The following is a 14,317-nucleotide window of genomic DNA, read 5'->3' on the forward strand; positions in this document are numbered from 1 at the left end:
CAAGATAATCCATGGGTGGGCAAAGCAGGGAAGCCCAGTAAAATCCAAGGTGAAGGGTCAGGCCTGTGTGAGAGCCTGCGGCTGCATCTCCCACAGCAAAGTGCCACTTGGGGCACTCCCACGAGACAGCAGGCCGGGGGGCGGGAGGCCATCCACTGGGTGCAGCCAGCCCAGGCTACCTACGTGAGCAGTTAGAATTTAACAGCAATCACCAACAAGGTATAAACAAGCACATGCCCTGACCTGCAGGCAGGGGCCAGGCCTCTGGCAGGAGAGTCCAGCACTGGGTGGGAGGGCGCTTCTCGGGCTCAGTCAGACTCATCAGCCTTCAGACAGCTTCTGGAAGCACCGGTTATGGTATCTGAACACCCAACAGGGGAAAGGCATCTCCCCAAAATTTTCCATGGAACTTCATTAGCCTCAAAGCCAATAAAATCCTGGTGTGGTGTTTACGTAAGAACGCCTGGTCCCTGGATTGTGGCCAGTGCTCTCCCAGCCTCCCATGCCAGCTGTCGGCAGCGGGGGACCCTCTTTGCTGCCCCCGCACTGCCTCACCAGGGCCTCGCCACCGTCTAAAAGAAAAGTCAATGAATCACTAAAACATTCCTCCTATAAAGGGAAGACAAATGTTTATTAAGAAATTATAGAAACCAGGTCAGACATTTTGGTATCTTAGTCATTCTTGCTAATTAAAAAAAAAAAAAAAAAAGAAAAAAAAATCAAAATAGAAACCCATCCTAGAAACTTGAGACAATGGGAACTTCTCTAGTCAGGAGCACTTGGAGCTGCGGTACAGCCCAGTTGCCAAGGCAACCCAGTGTTTACCTCCAGTTCTGCTGTGTAGGAGGACCCTGACCGTGAGCAGGGACAGTCAGCCAAGCTACCTCCTCCCAACACCCCAAGGAACAGGCCGCCAGGGCATCCCCAGAGGGCGGAAGGAGGAAGCCACAGCCTCCCCCACAGTGTCTCCCAGGCTGAGCAGCTACAGACAGCACAAAGAAGGGGTACCTTCCCCCTCTCTCCTCAGGCCGCCTGGGGTCTGCTCCCCTGCATACCCACCCACCTGCTTGTCCTGACGGCTGGAAATCCCTCAAGACTCTTAAAGAAATACTGAGATCCCAGAGTACAAGGGGGAGTAGAGGAAGTGAGAATGGGGCCACACTGAACCTCAGCTGGGCAGCCAAGGAGCTCAGTTCCCAACCATTAATCTGGCCAGGGCCAGGATCCCAACAGGTTGCTGGACCCCCTGGTTTGCAGAGGAGGAGCAGAGAGACCAGGGGGCAGAATGGCCCAAGATGGAGTGCCCCATCAGGGACTAATGGTACACACACTCGGGCATGGCTCCAGGGTCCCACCCTCCATCCTGAAGGCTGATTCTGCCTACACAGCCACGGCTGGGCATGCACTGCTGCTTCCTACCCTGCTCTTGTAGAGACCAGCCCCACTGGGGTTCACGGGGCTGGGAGAAACAAACATCGTGCTGCAGACCGCACCACCTGGCCAGACGCCTCCAGACTGGGTTACTTCCAGTGGAACGACTGTTCTGAGACTTGGCTGCATGGCTGACCACATGTGCATGTGCATACACGAGCGCACACACACACACACACACGCACGCAAATACGGGCATATACACACACACACGCACACACATGCACACACTCACATAAGTATACATCTTCCAAGGTCATGTGCAGTGCTACACGGGCAAAGGAATTCAAATGCTTGGCTCATAATCCAGGGCAACTAGGAAGATCAGGGAAACAAACTTTGAAGTTTCTCAGAGGCTAAAGTGAGTGAAATTAAGAATGATACAATTTGTCCAAAGCAAACTGCTAAAGTGTACTACCCAGCCCATCATTAGGGAAACTTCAAATCACAAGCTATAAGTAGCCAAGGCTGTATTTCCTGTAAGACTCTAAAGCCTGACAGTAATTCAGGACAACCACCCACCTGCTCGCCAATACAGCAGCTCTACACCTGTGACAGTAGACACTGAAGGGCTCCTGCTCTGTCAGCCGCAAAGGGGACACCGTGTAAAGTGCTACAACGAATTTCAACCTTGATAAAACACGGTATCCTGCAAAGCCCCTCAGGCTTACCCAGAGAATGCCCTGGCACCTTAGGCCAAGCAGCAAAATATAGCCATGCACCACATAATGACGTTTCAAACAATGACAGTCCACGTGGGATGAGAGGCTGGTCCCATAAGATGATACCCCGTTTTAATTGTACCTTTTCTATATTTAGATACAAAATGCTTACCACTGTGTTACAGTTGCCCACAGTATTCAGGACAGTACCATGTGGTACAGGCTTGTAGCCTAGAAGCAATAGGCTACACCATACAGCCTAGGTGTGCAGTAGGCTATGCCGTCTAGGTATGCATAATAAGTACATTCTATGATGTTCACATGAGGACGAAACTGCCTAACGACACATTTCTCAGAACGCACCCCTGTCATTAAGCAACCTATGGCTGTAATTTTAGAAAGGGCCTGCCATGCAAGCAGAAAAAAAGGGCACTCTGGAAAAGATAATAAAACCTTGGGCATCTTCCCTCTGAACGTACAGCTGCAAGGGGCCGGAGTCCCTGTGGGTCCTCACGTGCTGCTGTGTGAGGCGTCCTCCTGCCACCATCCCTGCTAAGAGACAAAAACGACAACTGGTGGACGAGCACAGCAGAATCCTTCCACGTGTAAGGCGGGCGGAGGAAGGAAGTGAGATCCTAGCAATGGGATGGAGGGAATCTGAGTCCCTACCTGCCCTGCCCCGGGCCACTTAGCATGCCTAGCAGGAAAGGGACATGGGGGCAGATGGCACCCCTATAGATGCCTTCAATGACCAGTAGGCAAACCAGATATGGCCAGTCATGCAGGTGAGGACAACGGGCAGTAAGTCGGGAGAGCAGATAGGCCAAAATACGCAAAGCAAGACCATGGAGAGCCTGCCAAACCCTCAGACTGTGTGTCACATTTACATATCCCAGATTCAGATGTGTGGCAACCATGTCATTAACTCCCATTTATCTGCCCTGGTCCATGAAAATGCGTTGGGGTTTGTTGTTGCTATGATGCCCGGGTGCACCCCAAGGTGCTGACTCTGGCTCCCAGATCCTGGCTTTGAGCAGCATCCCCAGCCAATGGCCCGGGTGAATAGCCTTCACCTTTCTGGTAACCTGAGACCAATGACCTGCTGGACCCATGCCCTCTGCCCCACTCCCAGTCGACAAAGGAGTCAGGTTCTGAACTTACATATGCCTTTGCTCTATTTCCAATCTCCTTTCTAACAATTCCTTGCAGACACCCCATTCATGCTCCGCCATTAACTTTAACTTCCACCCATAGCCCTAAACCAAGTTCCCTTTATTCTTCTTCTTTACAGTGAGCATTTAGACAATAAAAGAGTTAAAGACAAGTAGAAAGTCTCAGAGAGGGAGTTTATTAGAGGAGGAAATTCTGGCTGTATCACAGGCCCTGCACATACTTAGGTGTGGCCCAAGGACTCTCAGATCTCGCCAACCCATGCATACCTGTTAGATCTCCAGGGAGCACCTGACCACCTCCCACATACCAGGACATTTGGCCTCCCCAGCCACAGCTTGGACCCACATATGGAAGCACAACGCCCCTGCCATCCCCGGTGGCCATAGGCCTTGGGGTCACTGCTTTGTTCACAGGCTCTCCTTACTCCAGGAGGAAGGCAGATGAGTCCTCCAACGAGGCCAGACCAGGAAAGGATGGTAGACCCCCAAGGATTAGCTGCCAGTGCTCCAAAAGGGAGTGAGGAGGCCCCAACCAGGGCCCTGGCCACTCGCCAGGCTGCTTAGGCATCACCTCACCTCCCATGTGTGTCTAGTGGACGCTGGAGTCGGGGGAGAAGTCTGTGGTTCCTCTGAGCCCACATCATCCTCTCCCCACTCCCAAGCTTCCTCCCGCCTGGCCTGTGCTCACAGGAGACAGGCACGTGCCACAACTCCACCTTTAGAAGCTTCTCCTGAGACAGGAGGCCGAGGTAGGCTCTGAGCCACATGCTCTTTGGTGAGCGATTTTTGCTTTGGGCCTTCAATTCATGCAGAGCTCTTTCATGATGCAGTGTGGGCTCCAGCATCAAGGAGACAAGCCTGTGCCCTGTGCCTGGGGACCCAGGGTCACCCATCCATGCAGAGTAGGCCACACCCCTGTGGCACCAGCACAAGGACATTTAATCTGAGGCATCAAGCCTCAGTGCTTCTCCAAACAAGTCACCTTGGGACAGACTGGCCAATGGCCACGGAGTGTAGCCAAGTTTCTGGTTAGCAAGTGTTTTTGTGATGAACTTCAAAAACGGAGAACAATAAACAGAATCCTCCCCTTGCCAAACGCTCTCCCTGTCTTGTTTGTCCAGAATGATGTTGGTAAAAACCAGGGACTGGTCAAGGCTGAGTTTCTGGTGCTTGGTGCCATGCTGTGCCCTCCCCCTGCCCCACCCCTGCCACCACACACACACAAACACACACACACACACATGCACGCACACACACAATGCCCAACAGCAAATGGTGATCACAGCCTGGCCCTGCATCAGGAGGGGAACTGAAGCAGTGTGGAGGACACAGGAGCCCGGTCCCTCTGCTGGGTGGGGCAGCAGGGTGCGAAGGCACAGCCCCTTCACCACAGCCCCAGTTTGAACTGAGCAAACTCCATGTCTCACCCAAGAGCCTGACTCACAAACAGCTGATCCACATTGGCTGGGGGTGAAGACAGACCTAAGATCTAAAACTGAACTAGAAGTCAGAGGTTCCACATAGCCACTATGTTCCAGGTGTGCATGCTCCTCCGTTCAGCAAGCATGAGCAGGGTGCCACGTCCACTCACACACACACCCACATGTGTTTATACACATGTACGTGGATATGGAGGCATACGTGTGTGTTCACGGCCAAATGGCAGAGCTTTTGGTTGGGTGAGGATTTCTTCTGTGCCCAGTGCCCAATTGATGCCAAGAGTAAAACAAGTTCGAGTTCCCGTCATATTGGCCCAGAAAAGTGTCCAAAGCCTTCTGAACTCAGTATCTCCCACCCCAAGGACTGCACTGGTGGCTGTCTCCATGACCCCAACCCCAGCCACACAGCACAGCGGCTGCTTTTGAATCGCCAAGCTGGAGAGTCTAGTCCCATCTCGACCGGAAGTTGACTTCTCAAGAAAATAATCCCATTTGGGGCTTTGAAAAGAAAGAAAAACAGGCTCAGGTGTGTGGACTTAGCACAATTTCTGTTTATTTCTTGAAAGCACATAAAGACCAGGACTTTGAAGGTGTCACCCGTCGTAGGGCCTCCCCAGCCCTGGGAGACAGGCTGCCTGTGGCCACAGGGCCAGCATTCAGGCGGGCTGACCAAGAACACTCTCACAGCTACCCTTGAGCTGGCTATTCATACCACCTGGAGCCATTTTCATTCAAAGGAAAATCAAGGTGCCCTGCTTGTTTGGGGAAAGGAGCCCCCAGGCCTCCTCCAGTCGGTCCTTTGACTTCGAAAGCCTTCCAAAGCTGAATCCAACCCCCAACATCTGTCCAGTCAAGCAAGTTGGAAGATGGAGTAGAAACCAACCAGCTGGATGGAACGGGCTGAGCCTGGTCGCCCACCTTAACCATGTGATCCTGCAGTGGGACAGGCTAATATCCCATGTCCCCGCCCCCATGATGCAATGGAAGTACCCAACATCACCTGTGCCATATTTTGAACCAAAATTTGTTTAAACCAGACCTGATCATGGGAAACAATCAGACCAATCCAGATTGTAAGTTGCTCTACAAGACAACTGGCTTCGGGCCTTCAAATGCCACTGTAATATAATAAAAGACCAAAAGATGGGAAACTATCCTAAGCTAAGAGAAACTAAATAGGATGACCAAACACAACGTGTGATTGACTGGATCCTGAATCCTATAATGGACATTTTAGGAATCACCAGGGGAACTGAATATGGACTGTGTATCAGATAATATATAAGTTAAAGAGAGAGGTGAGATGGAAAAGGGAAAAAAATATAGACGAAAAATTAATTTTTCTTTCTTTAGAAAGAAAAAGGGAAGGAAGAAAGGAGAAAAATGTGGCAAAATATGATCCAATGACCCTATGGGAAGAGTACTGGAGTGTTCACTGTACTACTCCCTCAATCTTCAAGCAGCAGCAAAAATCTGTGCGGGAAACCGTGTACCAGGGACATCCAGGTTTCTACTACCACAGGGCCCTGCTCACCTGCAGTCACCTGAAACACTGATCCAGACAGGAGTGGCAGTAGGACACAGTAGGTACACCCACCTCAGGAGCGCCTGCCCAGGCGCAAGCCCCAGTTCCAATCCCAGTTCCACCTTCACTTACTGTGTGACCTTGGGCATGACTCCTAAGGCATCGAAGCCTTAGCTTATTTGAAATGTGGTAATAATAAGACAGCCTACTTCACAGGGTCCTGGTGAAGATTAGATAGCTTGATGTAAACTAATACAAATAGAACGATGCCTGGCCCCTAGAGCAAACAGTCTGGAAGTCTTAGGATTGTGAGAGCTGAGTGCACCATTCTAGAAGTTTTTATTTTTAAAACTATTTTAACTGCTTCCTGAAAGCACAAACTGAACACACTTCACAGTGCCTTGGTATCTCAAGATCCCTGCTAGAGCGTTAGTTATTCCAGGGTCTCTCATGCAGACCTCAGGGACTGCTGTGGAGACACATGTGCCCCTCCACAAATGGCCCCACGCTTGTTCCAGCGCTGGTTGAGTGCAGGGCTTCTTCATGACCTATTTAAACACACAGACTTACACACACATATGTTAACAACCTGCTGGTTTGTTTCCTCCCCTGCCTTTAGCTGCTTATCCATGTCTTTCGCCCTTCCCCAGTAACCAATCAGATTAAAACTATGTGTAAAGTGGGAGCCAACAGGACCTAAGGGCAGGAGGCTGTCAGAGCTTGAGAAGTGGGCTTCATGGCACCTACTCAGAAGGATCGGGCCCCCATCTCTGCTGTGTTCCAGACATGTGAAGCCCCAGACACAGGCTACTGGTTTAATGAACTGCCTCCTATCAGTTGGCTCAGGCAGCACGGCCTCCAGCCCGCTTTCAGCGGAGTGGGGAGTGGGGGCAGAGACAACACCACACCAGCCCCCAACCAACTGCTCCGGGGCTGAGAGCCGACCACACACTCTCCAATCTCTGTAAAACCAGAACTGAAGATGGCCAGGAGAGCCAGCCACCAGGCGTGCGGGAGTGACAGTAGTTTTGCTGGTACTGTTTTAAATGTTCTCAATGTTCTCACACACATAAAAAAGGAGAACTGGGAGAAGTAAACATTTTCAAGAAGGTGGAGTGGTGACACAATAGGTCTCTCCCTCGGGGGAGCGGGGGACCAACAACTGCGGTCTACTTCCTTTAAAAACATAACATAGTAACTCCACAACAAATTTCACCAACGCTGATCAACCCTGTTAATGCCACCACTAGATCTCAATCCTACAGAAATGCCAGCTCCCCTGCACCAAGACACACACACCTCAGAGTCCACTGAAACACAACTTGTAATAGCAAAAAACAAAAAAAGGCAATGTAGCTGTCCTGTCCATAAGTGAAGGGTAAATAAGTTACAATACAGCCATATAACCACATCTTGGAATACCATGTGGCTGGGAAAAAGAATGAAGATGCCTCATTTAAGCACACACAGAACAAAACGCCAGCAGTGGGATGTTCGCTAGGATCCTATTTACGCATGTTTCAAAATGTCTGTGTGGATACACATGTATGCATACGTGCAAATCCATCTAGAAGGTCTGTAAAGAAAAACACCAATGTGGGGTAACAGTGGTTTGGTGGTGGTGCAGGCTGGCACCTCCCATGCTGCATACACTTCTGCATTGTTTCAGGAGTTTCACAACTAGGGCCACTGGCAACCTGGGACTGCGAAGGTGTGAGAGGGAGGGGTGGAAATGCTGAGCCACTGGCCTGTGTGGTCTCTGAACAAGGCACAGGCCACCAACAAGCCTGGCTTTACCCCGGGTAAAGGAGATCCCACCAAGATGTCCTCTGCTCTGCTTTCCGAGGCAGCATTAGGGAGCATCTGCAGGGTGCTCAGGGAACAGTGTACTTGGAAACAAGCCTCTAAAGCCAGAGTGTGCCTTGGGGGAGGGGTCGCGATAATCTGTCAGGATCAAATCCCTGCTTCAGTGGTAGATAAATTTCAGGTTAACCCCACCCAAATTATCACAGGAAATGGCTGACAGAATATGATCTTACTCTACTTCCCTCCTCCACCCCAAACAGGGCCAGGTGACCACAAATATGCCTCGGGTTCTGCAGGAGGGAAGGCTGTGTACGCCACTATGCTCACCTTTCCGTGGAACCCCCAGAACCCAGAGAGAGCCCAGCATGCAGAGAGATGTTTTAGCTCCAGTGTTGGAGGGAAAACAGGGCACAGAGCAGTTTTGAAAACAATTATTTTTGGGAACAAATAGGTAGTAATGTATTCAGGGTTTCTCTGCCAAGAAAGACCAAGTGGCCATTCTGCTGGGGGCCTGCCAAGTCTCCCCATTCAGGACAACACGCAGGACCTCTCCAGAGGCAGGATCTGGGGAGTCAGTCTGCCCTCAAGAGGGCCCCAGCCTGACCTGTCCGAAGGTAAGTCCTTGAATTTCTGCATCAAAGCACCTCAGTCTCCAAGAAAATCTGCTCCTGGTCTTGCTACTCCCCTACGCCCCTTTTAGCAAACTTTCCAGATCTGGACTGGGAAGTTCTAACTGGCCAAATAATAAAGTAGCACAAGCTGCAAAGATGCTTTTCTAGGTTTGGTGTCATGCATTCGTTATAACACCAACAATAACCTAAATGTGACAGAGACCAATGTGTCCACAGAATAACTCCTGGGAGAGTGGGAGTGGGAGACCACACTGCTACACAGCTAACCAGGACAGAAAGCTCTCAGCATGCAACTGTTCAGACAGTGGCGGTGGAAAACCAGAGCAGAGCCGCGGCCGAGGGACCACAAGTGCCTCCAGAGTCAAGGCTGACCCTTGCATTTCCCAAAGGGTCTTCACATACTTGACCTCATTTCCCTGAAGACTTTGCAGGTGGTCAGGGCGGACATCACTAAGTTGCAGGGAGATCTGGGAACCGGTCCCTGGTCACAGAGGAACAGCACAGAGCAGCTGGCTACCTTCCTGGTTTTGATATTCACCCTCTGCCATGAAATTACTGTGGATCCTGGAGATGCGGGAAGCGGGGCGGGGGCACCTTCCCGCACCTAATAGAGCACAGGGTTCGGCATGACCTCCGTCACTGACTGCAGAGACCCCACAATGCTGCTAGAGGCCCACAAACCACGGACACCTCAGAGCCCATGGCTGCAGCAAAGCTATCCCCTCGTGGCCTGCCTTCTCAGTCATCCCTGAGGTCTGCCTGGGTTTCTTCCTTCTGCAAGATGCTCCTCTTCTCCCTTGAGGAACACCAGTTACTTACGCTCTGTACACCTTGGCAGGAGCTGGAAATGGGCTTCCCAGGGGTGCCCTCCGCCAGGTGCTGAACCAGACTCCCTCCAGGGGCAGGTTTCTGGGCAGTGCAACCCTCATAATGGGTCACCCGGGGTACCGGTAACACGCATTCCCAGCTGCAGGCTGGAACTGTGTGTATTAGTCGGCATCAGGGGCCTGGAAATCTGCATTCTTCCCAACTCCCCACCACCCCGCTGCCGGAGCCCTGTGCACTCCCGACTTGGAGGCCAGTTTCCACCCTGGAGGTAGCACTTCTGAAGTCTGCACACCTGAAGGGTGGAACAGTTTCTCTGCTTCAAAAATGGACACTGTAGCACACTGCAAACACTCAAAAGGTTTGTTCCATTCTCTTTTGCCTGCCTTCGGTTTTCAGGCGCTCCGAGGAAACTGGCCCCACCTACGGCGGGAGGCCCGAGTCTCCAGCGCCCCTGCACCAATATTCTAGTCAAGGGGCTCCCGCGGGGCCAGAGCCTGAAGCCGGAGGTGAACCCACCAGGAAGACATCCCAGGGCTGAGGCCCTGACGAGCCGGCCCCGCCCACCACGGCGAGCCCCTCCCCTCGGCCCCCCCCCCCAATTCCCAGCTACCGGTGCTGCCGAGTGGCGGGCCACCCTGACAGGGGCTGTAGAAAAATTTCCCGAACATTAAGTATCCCGCCCAACACGGGCATCGTCCCCCAAAGCGGATCTCAACCCCAGCCACGCCCCAAGCGCTGCCCCCACCCGATACTCAGGGTCCACCTGGAGCCGAGCCCAGCCTAGCCTTGCCTGGCCCCTCCCCCAGGGCCACACCCACTCTGCAGCCGTCCCGAGCTGAACTCTGAATCCACACTGATCCCCACCCCCAACCTGAGCCCCCACACCCTTAACTGACCCCGAATGCCTAGAAATGGCCCCGCTCTCACTCTCTATCCCATCACTTGCCACGCGGTTTGGGGCGGCCACAACAGCCTCTCCAGTGAAAGTCCGAAATTCGAAAGCCTCACCTGCAGACCTCGGGCCCTTTCAGTTCCAAATGTACCGGGAAAAAGGGGGCCTTCAACTCTTTGGTCTCCAAGGCTGCAGGTTCTTTTTATGTCTTTTAATCACTACGTGAACTATTTTACAAATGAGAGACTACCACCCTTGGTCACAAGGCAACAATATTCAGTACATGAGTTTTGAGCCTGCCCCCAGAAAAGGTGAGTGTCACAGAAGAACTCACGTGAGCTCAGGGGAAGCATATAATTCTTCACACCAAAATAGGGGAGGATTGCCGTCCATTAAAACGTTTTCATCTTTGTGTTAAAAACGAAACAAAAAGGGGGGGAAGGAACCGCCATAGATGAATCAAGTACAAAGTATCGGGTCGGGCGTGGGAACTGCTGCCACTGGGCTGGCGGGGGCGGGCGGTGATCCCCAGGCTGGAGGCTCAGCGCCCGCCCTGGCGCAGGTGCCGCGCGCCGCGCACCAGCCCAGAGCAGGTAAGAGGTGGGCAGGCGAGAGGTCAGCACGGAGGCCAGGCAGCAGCCAAGGCATTCCTTTCCAGAGAGAGCTGCGAGGCCGAAGAGCCCTAGGGCCGGGCGCGCCCCCGCCGGCCGGCTGGGCGGGGGCTCCCACAAAGAGCCGCAGGCGGGGAGCGGGAGCCGGGACCGCCCCCCGCATCGCCCAGCGCCGCCGCTGACTCTGGTTACGACAAATTAAACCTTAGAGCGCTGGAAAAATTACAGGAAGAAGAGAGCGGAGAATGTGCCGAGTGGCGAAGGAAGCCTTGTCCCTACGTGAACTTCGCCAGCCGCGCGCCGGGGGCCGGCCCCTCCCCTCCTGAGCGCGCGCCCGGGAGGCGGGGGAGGAGACTAGGAGGGACCCCGGAGAGCGTCCCCTGCCCCCGCTACCGGGCGCCCCACCGTCACGAGTGCCGCCTGCGGTCCACACCCAGGCTGTCCGCACCTGCCAGCACCGCCCCCCGGCCGGGCGGGGTCCCCGCCCCCGACCCAGATGACTACATCCGCCCCCGCGGCCCCACTCGGGCGCGCCCGGGGAGGGGGCGTGCCCGGCGGGGGCGCGGTCGCCTGGCGGGCGCCGGCTCCAAGAGCCAGGACCCGCCTCGCACGGCGCGCAGGGCCAGCCGCGGGTTGGAGCGGCGGGGGAAAGGGCGAAGCCCCGGGCGTCCCGGCCCGCCCCTACCTCGCGCCCCGCCGGCGGCTCCGGGGGCGTGGTCGGGCAGCTCGCGCCGACCCCGTCCGCGCGATCCGGGCGCCCGCGCCGCCCCACTGACCTGTGTGAGTTCTCAGGTGCGCCTTGAGGTGCGAGGATTTCCCGTAAACTTTCTCGCAGCCCGCGTAGTGGCACTTGTGCTTCCTCTGCGGGGACTCGAGGTCGGCGCGACTTCGGCCCCGCCGGCCCCTTTGTCTGAGGCCGGGCTCGCCGCTCCCCGCGGGCCCCGGCTCCCGCTCGGGCTCCAGCCCCGCCTCGGGCTCTGGCTCGCTCCACGCTGGGCTGGGGGGCGCGGCCACCGCGCCTTCGGCGCCGGGGGAGGCGGGCTCGGGGGCGGGCGGCGGCAGGCGGCAGGGGGTCCTCGCCTTCCGGGCCGCGGCGCCCTCTCTGCGCTCCGCCGGGACGGGCGCCGGTGCTTGCTGGTTGAGGTCCGCTAGGATCCGCGCCACCACGAAGAGCGAGGCGCTGTCCTTACCGTCGCGGCGCTCCTCCACGCGGGGCAGCGTGGGGGTGGCGACCGCGGCCGCGCCCTCGGGCCGGGACTCCGGCCCCTCACGCGGCCCGTGCACGACCGCGCGGCTCGACATGGACACGAGGCACTCGGCGGCGAAGTGGTCCACATAGGCGGCGGCTGCCATGCTGCGGGCTGGGGCCGGCGGCGGTGCTCTTGCTGCGAGGCGTCAGCCGCGCATCCGCACCCACGGCCTCGGGAGAGCGGGCGGGGGGCGGGGGCGCGGCGCGCCCTCTCCTCGGGCTGGGCTGGGCTGGGCGCGCAGCCGCCTCTGCCGTCACCCGCGCGGCTCCGCGTCTGCGAGGCGCCGGCCCGGCCGGGCACCGAAGAGCGAGTGCATGGGGGGCGCGGACGACTGGGGTCCCCGCGCGGCGTCAGGGGCGGCCGTTTCTAAGGATGCCGAGCGGCGACGTTAGGGACCACCACGCCAAGTTGCGGCCGCAGCTTCGCCGCGCATTGTGGCAGGCGGGACAGCTGCCGAGCGCGCCGCGGCTCGGTGTGGGCGGCCCGGCCCCGGGGGTGGGCGGGGCCGGGGCCACATCTGGACCCGACGTCAGCCCCCAGCCACATCCTGGCGGCGCAGGTTACAGGCAGCCGCGGCCGCGGGGAGCTGCGCGCGCGGAGGGGGCGGGGCGCCCAGAGCGCGCACCGGAGGAACGGAGCGGTCGCGTGCCCGCGCCTGGGGAAGGGGGCGTGACCGAGGGCCGGGACGGACGCCATTGGCCCGTGAGTGCACGGCCAGGCCAATCCGGGCCGTTAGAGGGGTGAGCCGGTCCCGGGACCTGCGCGCGCCAGTGGGCGTGTTCCCTGGGCCGGTGGGAGGAGGGGCGGAAACTGGAGCGGGGCGCGCTGACGCATGACGTCCGGGGGCTGTGGGCCGGCTAGTCGCGGCGCGGAGCGGCTGCCCGTACCTCCCGCGGTGGGGACACAGCGGGCACTTCCCTGCCGGAGCTTTTGTGTGGTGGACAGCCTTCGCCCCCGGCGTGGAGGGGAGTGCTTTCTGGAGGGCGCCATTTGTTCCTCCCGCGATGGGCGCCGGCGGGGAGGCGTGTCTGCTCGGCCGGGCGCGGGCCTGCCTGGGGGCGGAAAGCACTCACGCCGCACTCTCAGCCGCCAGCTTGCCGGGTGGCGGCGCCTAGAGCCTCAGACCGCTCGCCCGCTCCGAGCCCTTGCCCTGCAGAGCTCCGGGAGTCCGGGCGGGGCAGTTCCTGCGGGAGGGACAGACTCCTCGGGCTCGTTCCTGGCGGCCGGGGTCCAGTGTGCGGCCGCGCTGCCCTTGAGCTCGGGTCAGTCCGAGCAGGACTGGTCTCGGCTGGCGGTGAGCCTGGCAGCCCGGGGGGCGCGCCCACCGCGGCCTGTGCCTCTAGAAGCGAACTACGTGCCAGGGCGGCCGGCGCCGCTGCTGAGGGAACGCGGGGCCCCTTCCTCCCCCTCTCGCCCCAGGCCCGCTGCCAACTCTTCTAGGCTGCCCCTCTCCCACCGCGGTCGGGGGGGCTTCAAACGCCACCAGCTGCGAGGACCCCGCCCACCGCGCCCCACCCACCCGCTGTCTGGGCCTCCCGGAGGAAATGCTCGGCTGCGTCCTGCCCGCGCCTCCCCGGCCCGGGCCTGGCCAACTTGCCCTTGACTCTCACCGGTAACCCCTACTCCAGCCCGCGGCCCCAGCCATTCTCCAGGCCTGGGCTGTCCTCGGAGACGCCGGTGAATAACTTCCCACTGCCTCGGAACAGGGCTCAGCAAACCGCCTACTGCCTCACCCCGGTGCATTGTGCTTAATGGACATTCGAAGGAGTCGGCCACCCTTGCTGTGTTCTGAGAGGAGCCTGGAGAATGAAGGAGCCCGGGCACTCACCCTCAGTGAACCCCAGCAGTGGGAGGGGGGTGTCATTCTTCTCCCAGAATTAATGTTAATAGCGGAGTTCAGGTTCTCACCAAATTGATTTGGGATTGGGGCCCAGTAAGACTGCTTTTCAGGTAACCGACGGGGGACGGAAACAGCCATTCCGGGTTGCGTGTTATGGTGAACAGCAAATTGCATGGATGTTTGAGCACCCTCAGTATCTGTAACTAAAACCCTAAAATGCGGTCTCGTT

At 57.1% G+C, this 14,317-nt stretch overlaps 1 protein-coding gene across 1 annotated transcript in view; it reads right to left on the reverse strand.

Annotated features, from left to right (window-relative positions):
* KLF13 (Kruppel like factor 13) overlaps window positions 1–12,772 on the reverse strand; it is a 50,452-nt gene extending 37,680 nt beyond the window's left edge. The window contains exon 1 of the mRNA XM_030929845.1: window positions 11,775–12,772. Within this exon, the coding sequence (XP_030785705.1) occupies window positions 11,775–12,351 (577 nt within the window). The 5' untranslated portion in view covers window positions 12,352–12,772. The remainder of the gene's footprint in view (window positions 1–11,774) is intronic.
* Between the last annotated feature and the right edge of the window lie 1,545 nt (window positions 12,773–14,317).

The sequence above is a fragment of the Rhinopithecus roxellana genome, chromosome 5, assembly GCF_007565055.1.
Source record: "Rhinopithecus roxellana isolate Shanxi Qingling chromosome 5, ASM756505v1, whole genome shotgun sequence".
Classification (NCBI taxonomy): Eukaryota; Metazoa; Chordata; class Mammalia; order Primates; family Cercopithecidae; genus Rhinopithecus; species Rhinopithecus roxellana.